The sequence below is a fragment of the Aspergillus udagawae genome (genome assembly GCF_001078395.1).
Source record: "Aspergillus udagawae IFM 46973 DNA, scaffold_1, whole genome shotgun sequence".
NCBI classification, from domain to species: Eukaryota; Fungi; Ascomycota; class Eurotiomycetes; order Eurotiales; family Aspergillaceae; genus Aspergillus; species Aspergillus udagawae.
This window is the reverse complement of record NW_025091264.1, coordinates 1,306,676-1,330,389: the sequence shown is the minus strand read 5'-3', so window position 1 is coordinate 1,330,389 and position 23,714 is coordinate 1,306,676. Positions and strand designations below refer to the sequence as shown.

The 23,714-nt window shown below is 48.0% G+C and overlaps 8 protein-coding genes across 8 annotated transcripts; 4 read left to right on the top strand and 4 right to left on the bottom strand.

Moving 5' to 3' along the window:
- Positions 1-485: 485 nt before the first annotated feature.
- artA (14-3-3 adaptor artA) lies at positions 486-1,531 on the top strand (the record flags this gene model as incomplete). Its single annotated transcript, XM_043285960.1, has 5 exons — positions 486-546; positions 610-916; positions 995-1,236; positions 1,300-1,370; positions 1,427-1,531. The coding sequence occupies 5 exons, from the start codon at positions 486-488 to the stop codon at positions 1,529-1,531; spliced, it is 786 nt and encodes a 261-aa protein (XP_043141895.1).
- A 2,737-nt stretch (positions 1,532-4,268) lies between these two features.
- Positions 4,269-4,841, bottom strand: Aud_000446 (short coiled-coil protein; the record flags this gene model as incomplete). Its single annotated transcript, XM_043285959.1, has 2 exons — positions 4,269-4,455; positions 4,522-4,841. The coding sequence occupies 2 exons, from the start codon at positions 4,839-4,841 to the stop codon at positions 4,269-4,271; spliced, it is 507 nt and encodes a 168-aa protein (XP_043141894.1).
- A 6,584-nt stretch (positions 4,842-11,425) lies between these two features.
- Positions 11,426-13,313, bottom strand: Aud_000445 (putative glycosyl hydrolase; the record flags this gene model as incomplete). The annotated part of the gene is made up of 2 exons (XM_043285958.1): positions 11,426-13,237; positions 13,305-13,313. 2 exons carry the CDS (start codon positions 13,311-13,313, stop codon positions 11,426-11,428), a joined length of 1,821 nt encoding a protein of 606 aa, XP_043141893.1.
- A 1,186-nt stretch (positions 13,314-14,499) lies between these two features.
- Aud_000444 (RBM8 family RNA-binding protein) lies at positions 14,500-15,077 on the bottom strand (the record flags this gene model as incomplete). The annotated part of the gene is made up of 2 exons (XM_043285957.1): positions 14,500-14,730; positions 14,832-15,077. 2 exons carry the CDS (start codon positions 15,075-15,077, stop codon positions 14,500-14,502), a joined length of 477 nt encoding a protein of 158 aa, XP_043141892.1.
- Positions 15,078-16,218: 1,141 nt separating this feature from the next.
- Positions 16,219-16,950, top strand: Aud_000443 (uncharacterized protein; the record flags this gene model as incomplete). The annotated part of the gene is made up of 2 exons (XM_043285956.1): positions 16,219-16,226; positions 16,287-16,950. 2 exons carry the CDS (start codon positions 16,219-16,221, stop codon positions 16,948-16,950), a joined length of 672 nt encoding a protein of 223 aa, XP_043141891.1.
- Positions 16,951-18,845: 1,895 nt separating this feature from the next.
- Aud_000442 (alpha-amylase) lies at positions 18,846-20,490 on the top strand (the record flags this gene model as incomplete). Its single annotated transcript, XM_043285955.1, has 3 exons — positions 18,846-19,853; positions 19,917-20,403; positions 20,483-20,490. 3 exons carry the CDS (start codon positions 18,846-18,848, stop codon positions 20,488-20,490), a joined length of 1,503 nt encoding a protein of 500 aa, XP_043141890.1.
- Positions 20,491-21,030: 540 nt separating this feature from the next.
- On the bottom strand, positions 21,031-22,103 carry Aud_000441 (Bax Inhibitor family protein; the record flags this gene model as incomplete). The annotated part of the gene is made up of 2 exons (XM_043285954.1): positions 21,031-21,514; positions 21,574-22,103. The coding sequence occupies 2 exons, from the start codon at positions 22,101-22,103 to the stop codon at positions 21,031-21,033; spliced, it is 1,014 nt and encodes a 337-aa protein (XP_043141889.1).
- A 414-nt stretch (positions 22,104-22,517) lies between these two features.
- Positions 22,518-23,204, top strand: Aud_000440 (EKC/KEOPS complex subunit CGI121/TPRKB; the record flags this gene model as incomplete). Its single annotated transcript, XM_043285953.1, has 3 exons — positions 22,518-22,676; positions 22,730-22,852; positions 22,917-23,204. 3 exons carry the CDS (start codon positions 22,518-22,520, stop codon positions 23,202-23,204), a joined length of 570 nt encoding a protein of 189 aa, XP_043141888.1.
- Positions 23,205-23,714: the final 510 nt, after the last annotated feature.

Sequence of the window (23,714 nt, the reverse complement as noted above, 5' to 3'; positions counted from 1 at the left end):
GCAGGATCAGATCTTGTTTTGACGACCGCTTTGCGCCCCTCCCATGTTCGTCGGAATGGGACCTTCCAGCGAAGCATATGATCGGTTCTCCTGATGGGAGGGAGCGCTAGTGCAGCATAGAATGTCAACATTATTTCATGACTGCTTCCAGCTGCCATGATTCCATATTTTGAAAGGATCGGCTGCAAACCACAATTTTTTTCGCCCAGATTGTATCGAATGGGAGCCTCAAAATGGGAGAGCGTTTGGAGGGGTTTTGTACTTCCGCGCCCGTCGAATCACCAACGTGTTTTTGCAGCCTCACTTGCGGTCCTGTGACTGCCATCATACTGCCCCTCGCCCTTTCCACACGATCAAGCATCCCACGGCTACTCGGATCATCCCTGACAACCAGACGAGATTACTCTTTTGACCTTAAATTTGTAAATTTGTTTATATTGATAGATTATCGCTAACCGTCGGTGCTGATCAGAACCTCCTCCACAATGGGTCACGAAGATGCTGTTTACCTGGCCAAGCTCGCCGAGCAGGCTGAGCGCTACGAAGGTTTGTTATCTCTAAAGTAGCACCCAATTTATTGAGGTCCTCAAACTAACAGCTTCGCTTCAGAGATGGTCGAGAACATGAAGGTTGTCGCCTCCTCCGATGTAGAGCTCACCGTCGAGGAGCGGAATCTTCTCTCTGTTGCCTACAAGAACGTCATTGGTGCCAGACGTGCGTCGTGGAGAATCGTCACCTCGATCGAGCAGAAGGAAGAATCAAAGGGCAACGAGTCTCAGGTCGCTTTGATCAAGGAGTACCGTCAGAAGATCGAGTCCGAGCTTGCCAAGATCTGCGATGACATCCTGGAGGTTCTGGACAAGCACCTGATCCCCTCTGCTGCGAGCGGCGAGTCCAAGGTCTTCTACCATAAGATGTAAGTCTTCTTTATCATCTGCCAGAATACGAAGAAAGGGGGGGATTGTACTGATTTTTTATCTTTTTAAACCAACAGGAAGGGTGACTACCACCGTTACCTTGCCGAGTTCGCTGTTGGCGATCGCCGCAAGGCTGCCGCCGATGCCTCTCTCGAGGCTTACAAGAACGCTACCGAAGTCGCTCAGACCGACCTTGCTCCCACCCACCCCATCCGCCTTGGATTGGCTCTTAACTTCTCCGTCTTCTACTACGAAATTCTCAACTCTCCCGACCAGGCTTGCCACCTTGCCAAGCTCGCTTTCGACGATGCCATTGCTGGTATGTCAAATCAGTGTCCTCGATAAGGTACATTGAAGTTGCACGAAGACTGACACGCTACAGAGCTCGACACCCTGAGCGAAGAGAGCTACAAGGACTCCACTCTCATCATGCAGCTTCTCAGAGACAACCTGGTAAGATACCTTTCCTTTGGACGATTTTCTCAAGGAGTATGTGCTAACGCACTCAGACTCTCTGGACCTCGTCTGAGGCTGAGCCAGCTGCTGAGTCGAACACTCCTGCCGAGAAGAAGGAGGAGGCCCCCGCCACTGAGGGCGAGAAGCCCGCTGAATAAACAAGGAAAAAGAAAAAAAGAAAGATGGATGACTTCGCGTCCGACCGCGGATGGAGCTAACAAGGCTGAGGGTCTTGCTTGTTAGCGCATAGTAGAACTGAAGCGCAAGAGAAGGAACGGGGATAAGATGCATAGTCCCATTCGCGTCACTAGTGGGCCTCTAGGCTGGGGCCCTCTTTGAGGATTTTGGCCCAGAGGAATGAAGATTCGATTGCGTGATAATGATCTTTGGACCCTTTTCTCTTTTCGCTTCTACAGTCATCTCGTGCTGCTTCAGAGTTTTCTCTGGCATCTGGTTTGACGCACTTGTTCTCTCTATCCGTGGTTCCCATGTCCTTCATCTTGTTTACCCATTTTGTTCATTTTCCTGTTTGCAATTTTGCTTATCACCTCAACTACCCAAAGAATACCTTTCTGTCTTACAGAATCGCGCTCTCCACCAAGTCCCCCCCAATATTTACACCCCCGAAGGTCCTGACTTGTCCTCACGGATCCTGTCTTGGTTTCCCCTACCTACGTATTTTGTGCCGCGCACGGCGTTTGATTCTTCGCCTTAGCTCGAATTTAGATCTAAACCCAGGCGCAGTGGCTATCAGAAAGATGAAATTTATTCCTGAAGCTGAAATTGACTCCATATTAGCTACTCTTTAGTCAACAGTGTGTATGCATCGCGACAATTTGGACGCAGGATACAACAGACACGTCACTTGACTACTGTCCCATGATCCAACTTGATGAGCTCAATCAAGAGAGCAATCAACCTGAACCCTCATGAAGGCTTCCAATGTCGCACGACTCAGCCTCAGCCTCATACCCTGAAACCATGACGTATGCGGCGTGCCCCGGGCCATCCTTAATCTCAGCCTGCCCCTGTACATACTACGAAGAGAGCTATTTCTGTAGATATCCATGCTTAGCCACATTTGCCACATCTGTCATGCGCCTACTGTTGTGATAGATCATCATGGATCCATAAGTTCATCAGGGGGTATTAGAGAAGTACCCCTGTTACATACAGAATATGACGATGCCCACCTGCCATAGGATGTGCGTGTTTGAAAATGATGTCATTGTTCCTTCTCTCCGTTTGGCTTTGTTTCTTTTTCGTGCAGCTTGGTATTCCTACAAGGAGGCGAAGTCGATGGCGTTTGCCTTGATTTACCTTGCTTCAGCTGTAATGTCTCTGCGCCGTAGGCGAGGACGAGAGTAGGTACTCCGTACTAGGGGCGTGTATCGTGGGTCAACTTTGCAAGTGCATATTGTCTTCCTGATAGATGATTTAGTGACTACTACGGCGACCAGTACAAGAGTCTATACTGCTATTTAAGATGCATGCATTATGATCTGCGCCACTGGATCTTGGCTATAGCGGTTAGATCTGACTAGTATGTGGGAGTCTGATATGTGGCATGTGGCGTTTTGGGATTTTCGTACTTTGGTTCTGAGTAGGAAAATAGGATACTAGAGTGGGTGGCTGGATATACTGCGTCGATCACCACGGTACACCAGTATGAAGTATGAGTTCAGGCACTGAGAACTTAAGCCTGGTTGGTGCCAATGTATGCCTCTTGCCAGGGAAAAGAATGCCAGCTTAATTGATTCCCTGAGTCCTTTTGTGGTGAAGGCAAGCCGGAGATGGGAGTTTGATATTGAACTCAATTCATTCATACTAACTAATATCAAACTGTGCGCCCCTGGGTATGGTAAAGCAAATGTCTTTCAGAGCCAAACAAACAAACACAGCCATCCGACCTAGACGGGACAAATGTACACGCGAAAAGTAAATGAAAACCTCATTGGCTGCTCCATAAAAATGCTTTCCCGCTATTTTTGCTGACCATGAGATCAAATGCGTCCAGTGCGGCTCCAAAAGTCATTCAAGTCTAGGTTAATGATCCCACAACCAAACGCCGAGCGTGCTATGCCACAAAAATACACTAGGCCACCGTGGTAACTGAACGAGAGAAAAAGAATGAGACAAAGGGGGGGAAAAGTAGAAGCGGAAATATCGACAGGATCAAGTTAAGGCTGCCCGAGAAAGGAACGGGTCGTTAACCGAACCCAACGCAAGGCAGCAAAGTGTAGGTGAGGTATGTCTCAAGGTCAGCCGCAAGGATAGATTAGACGAAAATCATGCACGACTCAAGGCGGCGGAACGAATTCCATAGCAACACATGGCATGCTATGATGTCACACTTTCTCTCTCTCCTTTGGGCATATCACATGGACATTATCACCTGCAGTCTTTGATTTGTTGTTTGAAGAAGGGCGTTGTTGTACAGAGGGCTTGATCGCCGCTTGATTTGAAAACGTCATAGTTTGTTAGATTTGTTGTCTTGAGTAATGGTAGGTGAGACGCTGAACCGAGGCCGCTTGAAGGACCTTCAGACAATTTCGATAAAGCGACCGATATTGGAGATTGAACAATGTCGTCAAGTTCCAAGTGTCAATAATATATGTTGCAGGTCTGAAGCAGCTGGAACCCCATTTGCGTAGATATTGTGATACTGTCGGAATGGTAGAGTGGCTTTCTGTGACTCATCGAGTTCGCAAACTGTTATCCAGCTAGTAAATATGCCGTGTAGTATCGATCGAAGTGTGGAGGAAGTGTAGATGGACAGAGGTCGATGTAAGCCAAAATTCAACATGCCCCGGGCATGAATCTTCTCGACATCAAATTGCCCGGTCGCCGAGGCCTCTGATTTTGTCGGCTTTGGGGTTTAAACTGGCGCACGCGTTATTTATGCGATCTCTTGACTTTGGTACTCGATCTCGTCAACTCGGTCTTGGTCATGTTGCGAGTAAGTCCGCCGATATAGTCTTGTAGGAATTTATTCTCGCTTTCGAGTTTGTCATGATCAGATTTCACTGCCTCAATACGTTCTGCAAGAGCTTGGAGAGAGGATTGGAGTGCTTTTGCTTGTCTAGATTATAAAACAAGACATTAGCACGGTACTATTACCATCCTGGTGGTGTATCGGTAAACTCACTCCTGTAAGGTTTGTCTTGCCTCCTTGCCCAAGCGCTCCAAATCAGCAGAATTGCGACGCGGACTCATGGCTCGAGCGTCGTCGGGCGGAAATTCTTCCTCTTCGATTTCGATTTCTGGATGATCGCGAGGCACTAGAATTGAGGCACTTGGCTTTCGACTGGCCATTCGAGGGCGTTCAGAACGGCCCCTTCGTTCACTTTCTGCGTCGGATATGGAAGAAGAGGAAGAGAGGGAGGACATATGTATGCGACCGGTATCATGGGGTTGTGGTAGACTTGGAACAGGCGAGGATCCGTGTACATCCGGCGTAGATGCCATGGTACTTCGGTAATGGTGGCGGGGGATTTGACTCTACACGGTTCCTTGGGGGTTGACGGTGGCTTCCCAAGGAAAAAGCAAACTGATGATCCGCGTAGAATGGCTGTGAAGGTATAACCTTTTCAACCGTTCAAGTTTTCCTGCCTAACAAAAATCTTTCGCCAGTACGATCAGTGTGAGAACCGATATTTGGTACTACCTCCAGCGATTTACTCAGATAAAATCTGTGTTCGTCGCTCGAGGTAGTTTTGTCGGGACCAAGGAGGTGAGCAAACGGCTCTTTGAAAGTAGTAGCGAAGACCTTCCGCAATCTTGATAATGAACAGATTGAAAATTGAGAGAAAGTCCAATGCTACAAAGGTAGAGACGCTGAATAATAGGAGAGTTGTGACCCCAGGAACGAGTCAGGAGAAATGGACAGGGAGCGTTATCGGGTACGTGAAAGATGTCGAGCTTCCCAAAACTCGGGATAGAAAAAATTCAGATGTGTTGTTCTCTGAGTCGACCGTCAATTCAGTGATTCCTCCTTCTCTTTCAATCTGTTCCCAGTTTTGATGCGTTCAAGAAGCGCTTGTGGAATGGGCCCCGGTCGCAGTCCGAAAACGGGTGGATGGGAGGTACAAGGAAGGTGGACGGTGTGAAATACGTTGGCGGCAATGTCGAAAACAACAACGGCGGGGAGTTAATCTGAGGAAACGAGGAGAAAAATAGTTTCAGAGTAAGTAGGAGGATGGCGGGAGAATGTAGTAAGAAGAGGAGAGGGGAGGGAAAGAGAAGAAGAAAGAATCAAAATGATTGACAGTACTCTAGGTATGGAGTAGGAGTAATTGGCAGGTTGGTACAGCGGAGGTAGGCAGATAGTGAGTTGTCTGGTAGACTACTTGGTGAATAGGAAGAGGAGGTGCTCCGTAATGGAAGCTAGTTAGCAGTTTGTAGTGGTAGTGTTCATTAGACATATTAAATTATCATTATTACTACTGGTAAGTATCCCAGGCGGAGGAAGCAGTGTGGTGGATGGGTAGAGATGGTGCTTGTAATTGGTAAATAATTAATGATATTATAAAATATAAAATAAAACAATGATTTAAAAAATGTTGGTAACGATAAGATAATAAATATTATTATTTTCCCGGCCTGCGTGCTCCTCTTAGTAGGAGTATGGACATCTACCTACTGAGTATGGAGTACCTACGTAGGAAGTACGTACACCTGTCCTAGTGTAGAAACTCTGTACCTACTGGGAGTACCCTAAGGAGTGGTACTTTTGGCGGGAAGGAGTAATTAAATCTGGTATTGGTAGTCTTGTTAGTTACAAGTGCCTAACTAGATAAGGTTAGAAACTGGAAGACTCGTGGCCGCCACTTGATTTTAGCATTCCTTCTATCGTTAGACCCACGGAGTTGATACCACTAAAAGGAGGTACGTAGTGAATTCGGCATGGTCATACGCGCATACGGATACAGGGTCAAGGGCAGTTGGAATTTCGGTGAAGAGGCGCCCCGTTTGGTTGTGGTTCCAGTGGATTTAGCGGGGGCGGCTGGTCTTAGTGGATTCCTCTTTTCGACCATCCTATTTGATTTAGTCTCATTTAGTCTGGTTTTAGTGAGTTTTCCTAGTAAAACAGCTCGGTCAATGAATACCCTTAGTGCCAAAGCGGTTAGCGTTAACCTAGTCCACCCCCTAGAGGTAAAGAAGGGGCGTAATGACTAGGTACAACTCAGTCCCTAATTGCAGTCTTGTACCACTACTGAAGAGGTTGGCTGTCGGAGGAATGAGGATGATCCTCACAATCCAACGCAAGTTTCCTTCCACAGGAGAAACGAAGCAATTAAATGCCATGAAGGTGTATATCGACTGGATGAGCGCATATACCAGGGAGCATGAATTACCGACCCTGAAGGATTATTTCAATCACAGCCAATATGACGAAAGTCCACAAGAATAAAAAACACAAGAGGTAGATCATTAGATCATCTGTAGCAACTCTTCGGGTAATCTGCTCATAATAATATCGCCACTGTAGCCGAGATGAGGAACTGGGGAAGAATAGGAATGCTACTTAGTCTTCGCAGCCATCGGTGGGGGGGGAAACTAACTCCTTTATTCCATCGTAATACTAATGCGTCTAATGGGGCCCTCGAGGGACAAGGTCATGCAATGACGATCGAGTCACGGCAAGATACTGCCAATGTCAAATGTACCTTCGTCTACGAAACGTATGCTCTATGATAATGAGCGATTCAAAGAACAGTGTCACGATCTGAGCTATGAGTATGAGGACTAAGTGAATCCGACCAACCTATTCAGGCTCTCAACGTCGAAACTGTGCTATCCTGCAGTCTGACTGTACATCATCGTGTTCAGTCATGGATGACCACTCATTCGGCAAAGAAATCAAGACGGTGAGGCTTTTTGGTTACCAAGTTATAGGACGAAAAGTGATGCTCTACCGAATCACAAACCGTTTGAGAGCAAGACGGATGATCCAGTCCTGTGGGTTCGACAATTTTTCTGACGGAACCATGGCTGCGCCTTACTAGAAGGGAGGTGAAACCAGCAGGGATGTACAGCACGCCGATCATGTCGGAAGCATTCGCTCCACTCAGATCGAACCACTTGACAGCCTATCTACATCTAATTCTACACTCTACAGTTTAACGCAAACCAACCTCGTCATTCTCTCTATATAATCTAAGTGTCCCTGTATAGGAATGCAAATAAAGACGGACAGACAGAAATTGTTACTGTATGCAGTTGAGGATATCCGAAGACCAATCTAATCATCATTCGGCCTCGTATCACGACTCTACCAACATACATAGGTGTTGCTGATTGAAGTTTGAAATCTGACATTTGAATTGGACGTGCAGATGGAGTATGTAAGAATTTCCATACTTTGTCATACTACTAATAATACTCCGTACCGACAACGTGTTTTATTGCCTTCTAACAAAGCTACTGCGGCATCAGTGCAAGAAGGAACTGTATTCGATAATGAACCCCCATCTCAACCACAGTGGTGGACCAACAAAGCGGCGAGAAGCAGCGTGTGCGTTGTGCCTTTCTCATCATTGATCAACAAATGAGGAAATAAGGGTCAACGAAAAAGCAAGTATGGAGAATAGAGAACACAAGAGAAATGCAACACGGCTACTAAATCTCCGACGAAACGAACGGATTTCTTTTCGGGAAGGTAAAGAGAATTTTCTCCAACTCTTCCATGTACTGGGAGTTGACTAGTCTTAACTACTGTGGTAAGCGTACTGTACGAAGCCCCCTTGCGGTGGACTGAAGTTGCCGCTGGAGAAGTCCACCATTATTGCTCAGCTTTTTAGGGCAACTATCGGCGCCATGACGGCAATCACGTCATTGTACTGTAAATCATGTCCGTGAATGTATCCCTTTTGATTTAGCGCATCGGAGGACCACAGCACAAATTACAACTGTGATGGATCCTTGTTTGACATGGATGGTGAGCTTGAGTCAATCAAGTCGAAGGAAGAACTTGAGAGGGTTATGGTGAGCAGTAGTCAGAGTAGGTAGATGGTAATATCACCCAATCCAATCAGAAATGTTCAAAATGGATCAACGGCCAATTCGACAGCTCTTGTTCACATCCTTCGGGCCTAAGGTTTCGTGCCAGTAAGGTGTTTTGACGGAGGGAAGCAAAGGACGTTGTGCTACTCTGCTTGATTGGAGCCGGATGCCTTCCGCTGCTTGAGGGTTAAATAGCCCAATGGGTCTGCTTGACTTGGCTTTATGGGTCGGTAATCCGTACGGTAAAAATGATGATGAGGGACTTGCGCACTCGAATTATCAAATAAAACATCCAATGTTAGAGGAAACCAAAAACACTAGACATGTTGAAGATTCTTGGTATCAACTTGGGCTTCTCAGGTAGGCACATATTGCATTCAGTCCACCCTGGAGTGAGTGGACAATTGTAACGCGCCATTCCACAACGACAGATGTATCCTGAATTGTAAACACAGTACCGCTATGGAGCTATTGATGTAGAATGGTAACATGATTAACCTAGGTATCTAAGGTGGTAGCCCCTGGTATGCGACTTGCGAGAGTGTAGGTCCTGTTCCTCCGGCCGAGTGTTTAAACCCAACGAACCAGTTGAATACGTTCCTCGACCCCCCCGCATCAGGCTATCAGCGCCAGGTCGCATGCGTTATCCCCGTCCATGAAGGTGGCTTGTGACCTGCTGAAGGTGTGACTATGGATTGATGGGTTTATGGATATTGGATGATCCTATGGAGATAATTCTTGCCAGTTGTCAAGTCTGTTCTCTGATCAACAAAATGATATGGTCATGAAGGTGGCATTCGTCTGGTAAATGAGCATTACGTATTTGCCTAAAAGTGACGAGGGATGATGTTCCACCATGGTGATCATTAATATTTCGTAACTATCAAAGAAGTCAAGGACTTTTCCCTACCACTAGTGCAGATACCTCACCTTGTTCAGTCCAAAAATCATGTCGGTCTCTCAGTGCACAACTCGGCTGAAATTCTGGAGACGGCTCCGTTAGTAGATGTACCTTTAGCTTAGGTACCAAGGTATGTATGAAGCATGTAAGGGTATCAGGAGTAGTTTACCGCGTGACTGTTATGCAGCCCCACTACAGGACAGGGGTATGTACTATTGTCCCATTTTATCTTTTTTTTTTGATTGGTGGTAGTATCATTACTCAACCCCACAACAAACATTGAAGTGCTCCTCATTTGCTATTTGTTAGGAAACCTCCTAATAATCGCGATTATTTGAGACGAATGTATCTTTACCAGCCTTAGCACCAGGGCAAGAATGATTATCGTCCAGATAAAGATCTCATCGTCCTGCCAGAAAGACAGAGAAATTTTACAGAGACCGTAGACTACATGTCTCTTGGTTACCTCTACGGAGTTGGCCATCATCTCAATCAAGGAAGACCATTGGAAAATCCAGTCCAAAAATGGTTGGCCTGTAAGTAGTACTTCTGGCAGCCGATCCTGAACATCACGATAAAGAACTGCTGATCGTCAGTTGCTCACGTAGAGGTGATTTGTTCCTTCACCCGCCAGGTGGGCATCCGTATGTTCATCCTCCTCTCAAGTGCTGATTCTCCAATTTGAATTCTTTGGAGAAGTTAGCTCTTTCCCGTGTCTATTCTGCTCTGTACCGCCTGCTGTGCAATGTCGAGTGTCTACAGGTTTTTCCTGAAGATTTTTCGCAAGGCATCACAGTCCACGTCAAAAGGGCCGAAGAAATACGAGACTCGCTTCACCACCGTCATCATCATCTCTGTTGTCGTCACTACAGGTTAAATTCACCCTTGGCATAAGCATTCAGACCACAAGCCTTGTTGGTTATCTACTATGGACTAGATAGCTTAATGATAAAGACTCTGAGACAGATTAACGGCTTCCCCTCCCACCCTGCGCCGCCCACATTTCTAGTGCCATGCGGCTGCAAGCCTCACGGCCACAAAGTATCCTAGGCTCTGACTTGGCGTTATCTACGTCCACAGTCACGTAACTTTGGGTTCTCCTCATGTGGACACTGGACGTCCGCCCTGAATCTCTCTATCCGTAGATCAGAACTACCAACATGGTAATCTGGTAGTTGCCAGAATAGCTGTCATCATGCCATGGCGACAGAAAAGAAAGCAGCGGTCAATGATACACCCGTAACATGGGCCTGAGCCACTCCCGCAGCCCGTCTCGTGTCCGTGGATAAGGAAATCCTCATTCTCTTTACGAGGTCAACGCTACAACTGATGCTTCACAATTCAAGGACGTCCCCCACCCCTCCCATCTGTAGTCTAACTAGCTGTAAGCGCTAATCTGTACTATGGATGCATGGCCAAGCTTAGATACTAGGTAGGTACGTGGTTTGTTGGACTCTACTGACCTCTTCCTCGGAAGGCCATGATCCAATGACAGACAATCTAATCAAATCCAATCATCTGTCAAGTGGGCAAATTGCAGCTGCTATTCGCAGGCTTCACTGACAGGATGCACGTCACTACCCGTGGTATGAGCGCCTGGGTGGGTGAGATCGTGGGTTTGAGGACGAGGGGGGTTGGATAAGACCAATGTCCATAAAAAGGCGTCACTGCTTGCTTGATGCAGGACAACGCCAGGATGTAAAGGAGTGACCAGGGTCTGGCATGTTTGCTTTTAGCTGTAAATGTCAGGGATTTCGCATGCCTAGCATGACCATTCGTATAACCCTAATATCGATGGTCTACTCCTGGTTGGGATACAAATGGTACGCGTTCAGCCTACCGTGAGGATCATGAGGCAGGATAGCTTGAGAGGCTCGCAGGGGTTCTATCTCATCTGTTTCGGCATGTCGGTCCAGTCCATTGGCCTCTTCTTGGCTTCCCATCGTCCTAAATCAATTGATCGACCAAATAATCGATCAAGTCCCTGAATACTTAATGTAACCGTGCGTCTTTTTTGATCAGCTACAGAGTTGCAGACGTCACTTCTAGCGCTGTCGGACGACTGATGGACCGGATGTTGGAGAAACAATCCTAGATCTCAAATGGGCGTATTCAATAAAACAATTGCTAACTCTAGCAGTCCTGGCTACAACAACGATGCGGTTGTTTTCCACTGATACAGAGCGCGCAACACAGCGATGCCGCCTGACTGTGTTTCAACAGTACGTCCTCGTCCTCGGTCATTATAGTCCTTCGACCTGACCTCGGCCAACGTTGGCCTGTTCGTCCAAATCCATGCCTCTCTCGATGCCTGTCGTTGATCCAAGGATTCTAGCTTCTCTGCGCTGCTAGCAGACCAGGACCGACCGCCACGCAGTGCACCAATTTGCTCCTTGAACCACCCTTCGCCAGTATTGCCGTAATTCTTATAATCGATCGCGCCAGGAGGCAAAGGGCTTTGGTCGAGAATAGCATCATCCAGTACACGATATCGTCTGCCCCACCACGTCCCAAACTTGCCGTCGTCATTCCTCGTAAGAAGGGCAGCATTTGCGTTGTGCTCGATCCAGGGTCGATAGGCCCGGCATCTGGCAAAATGCCACGCATAAACATGCTCCCAATCATTGCCCTCCGTTTCCGACGTCCGGTTCGCAGCGGCCAAGAATCGCTCCTCTTGCGGATATATAGGCCGGCAGAATTCTGTGAGATGGTGGAAGAAGATACCCTTGAAAGTTTGCCCGTCCTGTGAGCAGCTGCCAGAAGAGTCGCAGGCGTCTTCAAGCACGCCACCGCGACCAAGGCCAGCCCATTCCCTGTCGTCCTTGTTGGGCCACCCGGTAGCACGGATGACCTTCCGAACGAGTTCGTGCCCGTCTTGCAGGTAATCCTGTGATGCAGTTGCAAGCCACAAGCCCCTGAGTCCGCTGAGAATGACCCCCTGGTTGTACGTGTATACCATCGGGTTGAGAACATCACACCTGCGCGTACCAGGTTGTGTTTCGCTCCGCCAGCCACTAATGTGAAACCCGTCCGCATACAGACCGCCAACGCCTATCATGTTCGATGAGTTGAGCCATTCATAACCCTCGATGGCAGCTTGCAGATGAGCAGGATTGTGAGGATATCCATCTGACGCAACTTCGCTAGTTGCTGAGGCCGAAGCGAAGGGCGCACTGATTACATCCCCAGGATGGTAAAGATACATGCCAATATTGGCTGATATGTAGAGTTCGTTAGTGATTGCGTTCTTGTAAGGTCCGAGATACGGACTCCAGATCATCCCGCCCCCACAGAGCGAGCGGTCCCATCCACTGGACGCAAGCTCGTGGAAGAGTCGCGCTCGATGGGCCGCTGGAATCTGATACTGAGCTCCATGCCAGCGATGCTTTGTGGTCGCTTTCGACCGATCGTAGTGCAACTCGGAATGTAGAACCTGAAACTTGATGTTCTCCAGCCATTCCAGTACAACCCAAAGCATGTCGTCATAAGCTTGGCCTCTCAGAGAAATCGCATCTTCACCGTAGTAGAATGCAGAGGTTTGATCGAAGAAGTGGTTGATAAAGTTCTCGAACGCCAGTGAGCGTTGAATGGCGGACTGGGATTCTCCCTCAGCATCTTCGGTGTCTGCAGAAAGAGTTGCGAAAAGACCATCGCCCACAGTGGAAGTGAGCGACGAGAGGGTAGCGGAGACATGAGTTCCCAGGACAGCAGCCGTCCAGTCAATCGCAGTCGGCCATTTTCCCTGCCACAATTCGAAATACTCGTCTTGCATCACATTCAAGGCATCCACAAGATCCCTCAGCGTGCTGCGAATGGAGTCTTCTGTCTCCCCGATCAGACCTGGGGGCGTCAAAGGCCTTTCTTCAGATGATGTCCCGGGCATTGTTGACTGCTGAGGAAATGGTCGCTGCGGGAAAAGGACGTCCTGAGGCACTTGCGCCAGCGCAATGGCCTCAGACTGTATAAATAGAGCAAAAAGGTATAGAAATAACGATATAGGTAGTACCATTTTGCCTGAGTTGCACCTCGGTCATCGACAGAATGCTTGAATGATCGATAAGCAGCAGTCTCGCGGTCAAACGGCGGGAACCCAGTGAATCAAAGAGAGTATATGTGGAGTCTATAGACAGACGAGACGATGAAGACCACAAAAGGCGACCTGCGACCAATCGAGGACAATAAGGAATATGTCATGCCATGCCGTGCAGTAGTATCGCTGGAATGAGATGTCGATGGCTGTGGACTCGCAGCATGGGAGGGAGGTTCTTTGACGATAAGGTGATTGATTGGATTGCGGGGAAATCTCCGTCGTGCGGCTTCCAGGTTTTGGCGCCTCATTCCCTCTCTGGACGAATCCGGTCCAGCTGACCCACGCTTGGTGTCTCTACATTCAGCGTCTCAGGGTCCAAGATGACTCGAAACTGAGTCTACGACATGTTAACCCTCTCTTGCTAGTCGTCCAACAGTATAGATTGTTTGTGCCATGGCTGCAACACTGGAGATTTCCCCACTCGGTGGCTTGTTGATCTCAAAAGACAATCACGCGGTCCATATGTAGATAGCCTCATGGAGGATGTCGCTCTGGCCCAGCACGGCAATTGGTCTTGTGACAATACTTGAGCACACTGACTCCGACTTCATAATATTTGCTACGTTGTTTATTCTGGCTGACCTCTACTTCAGTACGAGATTCGTGTGGCAGGTGACAGACTAGACAGTCCCTGACCCAGTCGAGGATTGATACCAGTAATTCTCATCTGACACCCATTACATGAGACGCTCAATTATATGAAGAACTCGAGGATATTCCTAGTAGAGGATTATGGGATATCTCGTTGATTGAATGCCATTCCAGTCGCATCTTCTTGTCTGAGTATTAGCAAGCTGCACCGGAAATAATCCGGAGGGGCAAAAACTTACCATTCTGCAAATAGGTCACAGTGCCGACAACTATCTCCCCGGCTAAGGATAGATCACAGTCCAAAATAGCGCTTAGATTCGGGGAAGATGATGCCGGCGATATAAGCACAATGAACTTTCATGTGCCCCCGGGACTCATTAGAGACAACCCCAACCAGCAGCTACGCGTGCTGTGTCCACGATCATCTGGCCATTCCCGAGACCGTTTGATCAATCAGAACAGACCATCGCAAATCAGAGGTGAGAGAGAAAAGAGAGGATGCGCCTCGACCGAAGGCTCTTTTATCGCAATGTTCATGCTTAATCTCGTGCGTTATCAGCTTCCGGGCTGCGGCTTCGGTCGCGGCTCCTGCTGCGGCCTCGTCCACCACGGCCGCCCTTTGGTGGTCCGCCTTTGCCTTTGTTGGAAGGAGGAGGCCGTACAAACGCATAGTCGACATGGATTGTCTGGTCGAGCAGTTTGGCTCCGTCGAGGGCTTTGATGGCTTCAGATGCCTCGGGGAGGGTAGAATATTCAATCAATGCGTAACCCTAGTAGAGAAATTGCAATGTCAGCAACTTCCATGGAGATGGGAACAAACGACGTAGGAGAGGGCGAGGTCCAAGTGCAGAGCAGGAAGGTCTCAGCCCACCTTGACATAACCTGTCCGGCGATCCAGATTCAGGCTGAAATTCTTGATTTCTCCATATTCAGCAAACAGATCAGTGACATCTTCCTCGGAGGCCTCTTCGTGAATGTTGGTTGCGATGATAATCCATCCTTCGATACTGCGCACTGCAACAGCTCCCGCCTGTGTTCGAGGATCGGAACTTCCGCCGCCAGATTGTCCCTGAGGGATCTCCTCTTGCGGGACGTCGACTTCCATTTCTGTTGACATAGTGACTGTATATAGAATAGGTTGTCTCAAGATGGTAAATGAAGACCGAAAGGCGAGGAATGTGAATTGGAACAAGAGAACGCTTCTGGCGATGCAGCATCCATGATAATTGACATTGCGAAAGCTTGGCGCCATGGTGAGATGCTTATGTAATCGCGCGATATTCTTCAGTCTGGGAGAACATACCATGATACAGTCTAAAAAGTCAGGGAGAGTCAATACATGCGCAGTAACTCTGCCCCGTTTACTTCAGCGCTGAACCATCTTACGCAACTATGGCATGATCTTCGAAGCTTTGTCAGAGACGCATTTTGTGAAGGCCCATGTGTATCGAGTCCTGGCTCTCAGCGAATTTCAAGTATAAATTGTAGTATAAATATTGTGGATACAGGATGAATAGAAGCATCCGAGGCTGTGAAATGGCTCTAGAAGCTACATCAATCTGATCTGCAAGTGAAGCACGGCAGAGACGCTCTCTGAAGAAGTTAGTTGGTTTCAGTGGCCATGACGTTTTGCTTCTAGGTGAGCTATGGCTGCAGTTGAAGACGATGGGCGTAGTATCTTTTCAATCGATGGATCATTTGAACTATGCATTGAGGCAAAAGACTGGAATCGAGTATCTACCTACCATCCCGCACAATGAGTACATGAGCCTTCGGAAGACCAGTGCTGCGCGAGAGAGAGAGAGAGAGAGAGAACTTCTATAAGTAATCTTTTCCATGCTTAATAGCAACATCCTACGCACTTGCACTTTCTTTAGCGTTTATATAGGCTCCGCAAAGCCGTGATAATCAATTCGGTCTGCTCGAATGAATCGCTTTTTCACAGTTCATGTAAGACTTAGACGATATCTAAGCTTCTGACGACGATCAGCTGTCTATGACCAGATGCAATGGATGTGTGAGGTAAGTATTGACGGGATGTTCCGTAAGCTCCTGCGTGCAAATTCACTGGGGAAATGATGTATGAGGACAGTGAATAGAGCCCTGCCACTGTTTATTTAGCAGATGCGCAGCACAGCGCGTCACTGGCTCCCATCACTCAGTTCTTTCCTTTCCTCAGTGTTCACTCAAACTCACAGAATCTCCACTGAAAGAGGAGTAACTATACTTCTCATCAATTTGTCAAAGCTTGATTCAAAATGCAATGGTGAGTCGCAGTCCAAAGTAGCCAAAGTCCCTAGTGGAACGCTGACCTTTTGGATATCAGCAACGATCCCAACTGTGCTTGCCAGCCAAAGCCCAAGAAGCCTCCAGAAAAACCACCGAGCATCAAAATGTTCCTGCGTGGTTCTGAATCCAACCAAACTCACGAGCTACATCAGCCCGATTCCGAGCTCGATGTGTTCTTCGACCTGATCTTGCACACCATGGTAATACGAGAGATAACTAAGGATCCTAAGACCCGCAAAACCTTCCGTATCACTTACCTGAAAATCGATGCGCAGAGCGTCCACTTCGTCAACATGCATGGCCTTGCCGACAATTCGCTCTTGCTATCTCTACGAGTGAGAGAGTCACTCTGCGCCGTCAAAGGACATAAGATGCGGATGAGGGTGAAACATTTCGGATTTATGCCGATGGAAGATAGCAAGCTGTACACTGATGTGTACTGCTGCGACTGGTCTGAGCAGAATATCGAAATCCTCCTGCCAGGTAAACGGATTCATGAGTGGAAAACGGTGGCCCTCATTCTCGCAACCTTCCACAGGATTTCGAAAGAGCAGTGGTGTCTCCTGGTAAACATGGCAGGAGCTCCGGGAATAGCAGGCTTGAACTGGAAAATCATAGAAAGCGAGTTGTGGCCTGAGAAATCCGAATTGAAGGAGATCGAGGTAGCTGAAGCAAAATCGGTGGACACAGTCGTCTCCTGAGCGGAACGGCTGACAGCGCGAATGCCGCGCAGATGTCCCAATGGGCACGTACCTGGGGCATTATCGGACAATTCATGCGAGAGTTTTGGGTTAGGCTATCAATGCCATTTTGATCAATATTCTCGTGGGAGGAAAGTGAGCAGTCGTCATCTGACGACCTTGGAGGAGCTCAACTTTTGAGACATTGATCGCGAGGCATGAGAGTCTTGACTGAGACTAGACAGATTGAGCCCGATCGTGGATGTTACTCTGGTTAATCGAAATGAACGATGTCGATGATTCTCTCTGCGGATGACCATGCATAATGTTTGTTACCTGGTGTACGGAGTTAGCCCTAGTCAAGGGAATCCATATTTAGAGCAATTGAACAACCATTTGGGAAATTACCGTCCTCATCAAAGTAACTCGAAGAATAGATTTTATCTTCGATCCGCAATTCGAGGAAAGTTCCAAATCTGGATTTAGGGTTTTGATCGATGAATGGTGGGATGGAAGTGTAGATAAGTTGTGGTGTGGCAGAAGAAGACCTAGTAATGATTCGCAACGGTCACGCTTTCCCATGACAACCACCACCAGGATCCCGCACATTTGCATCTCAGCTCCATTTAGCTACTACTTAAGCCGAACGCCCATAATGCACTTATTCGTATGCTTACTGGACGCTGTAGTATACGATTTTATGAAAAGATGATTAAGAGCGTTGGTGTCTCCCCCTTTCCTCCCTTTGTTGATGCCGCCCTTGCATGTTTTGAACTAACTCTAAGACAACTTGCAATGAGTATGACGATCTGACAATTGATGTTTCTGTAATCATCTGTTCAATATCTTGGTCTACAGGGTTGCGAAATACCTGTTGTAGCCCCAGTTAGGCTGTTCTTTCTTCTAAGGGGCTTTCATGTTGTGAAGCTATGCTCTGAGCCTCGAGCAAAACGCCTAAATGCTCTCTCCTGTCGAGTATCCGGTGCCAACGTCTGCTTGCAAAAGGAAACTAAAAAGAGCACCGATATCCTCAGTCCGGCGGCGCTTCGGCTTTCAAGCTAATCGTTGCTGACACAATGGGATTATGCTTGGTTGGCTGATATAAAGTCCGCGAGCTATTCCGACAGAATATCCCTTGTCTCCTCGAGCGTGTTAATTTATGTAGTTGATAGGAGACTCAAAAGGGGGGGATGCAGGGGGAAGAATCATTTGACTCAAGAGTGTACAAATCATTGACAGATGCTAAACAGCAAATGGAAGGTCTCCTATACCCCGGAACTCAAGAGCAGATAGAGATGCAATTTAACTCTTTCTATGCAGGAAGAATAAGGCACAGACACTCACTTGCCTCGATTCATTTCCTCCCTTCCTCCTCGCCTTACCACTCTTTACTTCCCCAAGATGACTTTCAGCTTACTGTCCTATGTTTCCCTTCCAGTCTCAGTCGCTCTCTTCACGATTTCATGAGGCTTTGAATACGTCTCTCTTCTATCCACTCATTGCTTCTCAGTCACTTGTTCAGAGAACACAACACATTCGCTCTTTGGGCACTGCGTCTGCCATTGGTAGATGCTTCATTCCATGGTATCAATTTAGGACCGTCCTTCGTTAATCCTTGTCCCTGGTTGCTGGCGTGGTCAATGACGGATTCGGCCATACATTCCTTTCTATCTTGAGTCATTGCTCCCTACAAGAGTGCTGCTACAATCGTTCCGATACTGATTTAGCCCTACGATCTCATGGGTTCGGCAGGTTACTGAACCATACAAAAAAATTTTCTCGGCAGCTACATGGAGAGAGACTTGGTCCTGTAGTCGCGATTCTGCTTACTACATTCTTTCATTTTGCCATTGTTATTCATCCTATTGTAATTCCATCCCGGCGCTCTCTTGCCTGAACCGACCATCTCTACTGCAATGCCGTACTCTTTGCGAATCCTGCAGTGGCTTTGCATCACTGCAGGGCTTGATCTGCTCGCGTCATCCTTGGCTGCAGATACAAGTGAATGGAAGTCCCGGTCTGTTTATCAGACCATGACAGACAGATTTGCACGTACGGATGGGTCCACCACTCATCCATGCAACACCACAGAAGGGCTACGCTGCGGTGGTTCATGGAGAGGCACAATTCAGCACCTCGATTACATTCAAGGAATGGGATTCGACGCCATCATGATCTCCCCGATCGTTCAGAATATCGAGGGACGCGTGCAGTACGGAGAAGCCTATCATGGCTACTGGGTCCAGGACATGTATGCGCTAAACCCACACTTTGGCACTCACCAGGACCTGCTAGACTTGAGCAAGGCTGTTCATGACCGGGGCATGTATTTGATGGTAGATACTGTCATCAACAACATGGCGTACATCACCAACGGACGAAACCCGGCAACGAGCATTGACTATTCAACGCTCAGCCCATTCAATGACGCAATGTTCTTTCATCCATATTGCAAGATCACCGACTATGACAACTATCCATTGGCACAGACTTGCTGGACAGGTGATGATGTTGTTCCGCTTCCAGATCTAAAGACAGAAGATAGCCAAGTTCAGAGCATGCTCATGGACTGGATTAAAAAAATGATGTCTACGTATTCAATAGATGGTCTACGTCTGGATGCAGCGAAGCATGTTACACCAAGCTTCCTGCCCTTGTTCCATAATGCTTCTGGTGCTTTCATTACTGGAGAAGTTTTCGAGCCATCCGTGAAGACGATCTGCGGATATCAAAATGACCTCCCCAGCGTCCCGAATTATCCCATCTATTTTTCCATCTTGGAGGCATTCACGAAAGGCAACACAAGCTCTCTGACCAATCAGGTAGAGGTCATGAAACAGACATGTTCTGATGTCACGGCCCTAACTTCGTTCTCGGAAAACCACGACGTCGCCCGATTTGCAAGCTTCAAGGATGACATCGCAGTAAGGCATCGACTCAAGTTACCCTGTCCAGTATCAACCGATGATAGACTAACACTGGCGCAGCTCGCTAAGAACGTTCTAACATTCACGATGCTCTTCGATGGCATACCGATGATTTACCAAGGGCAAGAACAACATTTCTCAGGCGCCAACGACCCGGAGAACCGCGAAGCCTTATGGCTGTCTGGTTACGACACCAACGCGCCGCTTTACCAACTAGCCACGAAACTGAACAGAATCCGCAAGCATGCAGCCCAAATCGATTCAGCGTATGTAAACTCGCAGACCTTCCCCATATACACAGGATCTAGCGAGATGGGCTTCCGCAAAGGCGTCGAGGGCCGGCAACTCGTGATGGTCTTGTCAACTCAAGGCACGAACAGCGGCAAATATGATCTGGACATGCCAATAGGCTACCAACCTGGATTTGTGGTCATGGATGTGCTCAGTTGCGCCAACTACTCGGTTAATGATATGGGTCTTCTCAAGGTCAGCATGGATAAGGGCGAGCCTCGGGTCCTTTTTCCCGCCGACATGATGGAAGGAAGTGGTCTATGCGGATATGGGAGGTCGAATGGAACCACATATCTTACTCTAAAAAAGAACACGATGCAATCCCCGGGTGGCAGGCTCTTAAATCGGCCTACCTTGAGCGTACTGTTGATCGGTTGTATGGTTTCATGTTTGATGTCATGGTATTGACCTTTCGGTGTTGACTCTGAAGGCACTTGTTATATGATCTTTCAAATCAATCTAGGTGTGATGTACCCAAGGCAGCCTCTTACCACATTTCATCTAGCACAGAATGAGTAGCCCGCAGATTGCTTTTCTCCTTTTCTTAATGTAACTTAATATGAGTGGAGATTGTCTTTCCACTAATTCTAGCTATACTAAAATGTGTAAACTCCGGTGGTGAAACCCTTCTACACCCGATCTAGAGAAAGGGTATAGTATGCCGACCAAATGCCATGCCTGGCTGTTAGCAGTGCACAAAGCAGAAAACTCCCCGAAAACCATATACCCTTAAAACAAGTTCTTAAACAACAGTAAACCAAATTATCATACAAAAGAAATCTCTTGAATATGCCGAGACAGAAGACACCAGATCCCTTCGCACTATTGTTCTGGCTGGATCCATGTGGGCTAGGTGCGGTTTCACTTCAAAGCAAGATCACGCTTACTTCCGGTTGTTGCGCTGCATGGCCAAGATCTGCACCATACGGACGAAGATGTTGATGAAGTCCAACTCGAGGCTGATGCTCTCATTGACGACATCCCTGCGAACAAGTCCTCTTTCGGCCAAGCGAGCGTGGTGCAGGACCTTCTGGACGTCATAAAGGGTGAAGCCACCGAAGACAGCGAGACCACCGTACAACCAAATCCTCTCGGACCACATCAGAGCACGAGCGGCAGTGGCGGGGATAACGAGGGGAGCCAAGCCGGAAAGGGCAACGATGGTCACACCAGCGAGGAGAGGAGCACCCAGGTAGAGATACTTCTCCTGCTTCGCGGTGGCACCGACGAACGCAATCGAACCCATCATGCCAACAGTGTAAAGACCGGCCCGAGCGAGCAGAGCAGGGTGCATGAACATCAGAGGGGAGAGGAGCGCAGCCTGAGTGACGTTGAAGGCAGCCCAGAGACCATACTTCATTACGTAGCTAAGTATCCGTCAGTATACCACCCAATAAAGAAGAAAAGACACCCAAAAAAAACTTACTTATCAGGAGAAGTGTAGAAGGTACCGAACATCGTGCCCATGCTGGCAACCAGACCAACACCAGCAACCAGCCAAGGGTTGGTGGCCATCAAACGATAAGACCATCCATTCATATGCAAAGCTCTAGCGGCGATACCAATAATACCAATACCAAGTCCGGTGTGCATGAAAGTTTCATTCAGATAGCTTCGCTCGTAGTGAGGCATTCCGCCATCCTCTCTTGTTTCACGGTTGAAGATGAAGTTCGTAGCCATGATAGTGCCACCCACAATGGCCGCACCGTAGAGCAGGCGCTGGGTGAGGTAGCCACGCTGAGCTGTACCGTAAGAGGGCTGCATGTACGTGCGCCGGAAGGCATTCCGGAAAGCCTGCCTGGACTGTGCGAAGATCGAGGACGAGCAGGGACCTAGAGGCTTCGACTGAACGGGCTTGATGGGTGAGTTGTGGATGAAGCGAGCGGTGTTCGCAGCCTTGGGGGCTTGACGAAGAGCCGTTGGAACGGCGAAGGGGCGCCTTAGAAAGAACGCCATAACTGGAATGAATGTACCAGATCTATGATGATGTGAGCTATGATGATGTGAGCTATGATGGTGAGCAATGACGGTGATGGCTCAAAAAGTAGGAGGGATGACAATGGTGTTTTTAAGCAAAGCGCTGATGATATCAGCAACCTCCGGCAGCATCCACTACAGGAGTCCGAACGTTCGAGAAGTGCAGTCACGTGATTATAGCTTACTTACTACTGCTGACATGGTGGGGGAGGGGCACAGGGAGAAATTGTCTCGCGGAGGAATCGGAGTTACTGATTATCTCCTGCGATCGTTTTAAATGGTCAATCTGAGGCTGTAGTTGAGAAAGTGCAGCATAGGAAAAGAAAGTCTCTTGAGTTGGTTGCTTCAACATTTTCGTATCTGCGATAAATATTTCAGACGGGAGTGCGCGCCATGACTGTGTCCCTTGAGACCATACATCTTCCTCATCTGCCTTCAGCTCTGCCCATTCATATAGCTCTATATCGTGATGTGAAAAACGCGCCATTTCTCCGGCAGCAGCTGTTGTCAGGCAATGGTGATTTCGAGTATGCGTTTATTGACGCAAGCATGGTATGGACCACATAAGAAAGCGCACTTGAGCAAGCATACTGAAATGAAATAAGGTCTTTTCAAGGACCCATATCCTTTCTGCTATCTTCAGAGCGGTTAATGATTATCTCAATGGGCGTCTCAAGTCGCGCAATGTCCATTCGGAAATCGTCTTCTCCTTGAGCCCCGCCAACAATGTGCGTTTCCAAATTGCACAGACGAGCGATATGCTTTTCATGAGCATCACTGACAATACACCAGATTGCAGACTCTTTCCGCAAATTCGGCATTTCGGACTCGACGGCAGACCTGTTGGTGGTGAAGGTTTCCGTAACGCCAGATGTTACTCATGAGTCAGTAGCGGCGCATCTGCAGCAATCAATTGAGGGCTCTTCCGTACCGTTCGCTGATGAGACATTGTCTGAAATCTCGGACGTTTCGAAGATTAAGAAAGCCTACAAACTGGGCGCTTTAGGCGCTCAGGACGATGAGAAGCGACGACTGGAACTTTCGCTCATAGGTGCAATTGCTCTGCGTGGGGCAACGTGATCCAAAGCTGTTATTGTCTCAACAACTATGACCTCACTTTGGAGATCTTCATGCAATGCTCAATCTTACAAGAGCAAGTTACATGCCGTTTGGATTGGCCTGCGTGAACGCACTATGACCGTGCCCGAGGTTCTTTCAGGATCAGTACCCTTTTACTGCCCTCCTAAAGCAGTTGGGTGACAATCTCAGCACGGCGTCCGTTGTTACCTGTCACCACATATGACCTTGTGACGAATTCGTATTGCACACTACCCAAGACAGAGTATCTGGGTGCTGGCGCCAATTTGCGCGTAACAGATATGGGAAACTGAGGAGTCCGCCAATGCTCACTAATGTTGCGATGGACAACAATATATCATGTTCTCGAAACTGAAACAAATTACTTACTATATCTCGCCCATTCTGATATACAGATGTGTTCTGTGAGGTTTATGGTGCCCCTGTAGTTTCGTAGCTGCAATGGTCGTGTTCTTCCTAAATGGACCCGTTGCCCGGCCCACCAATCAAAAC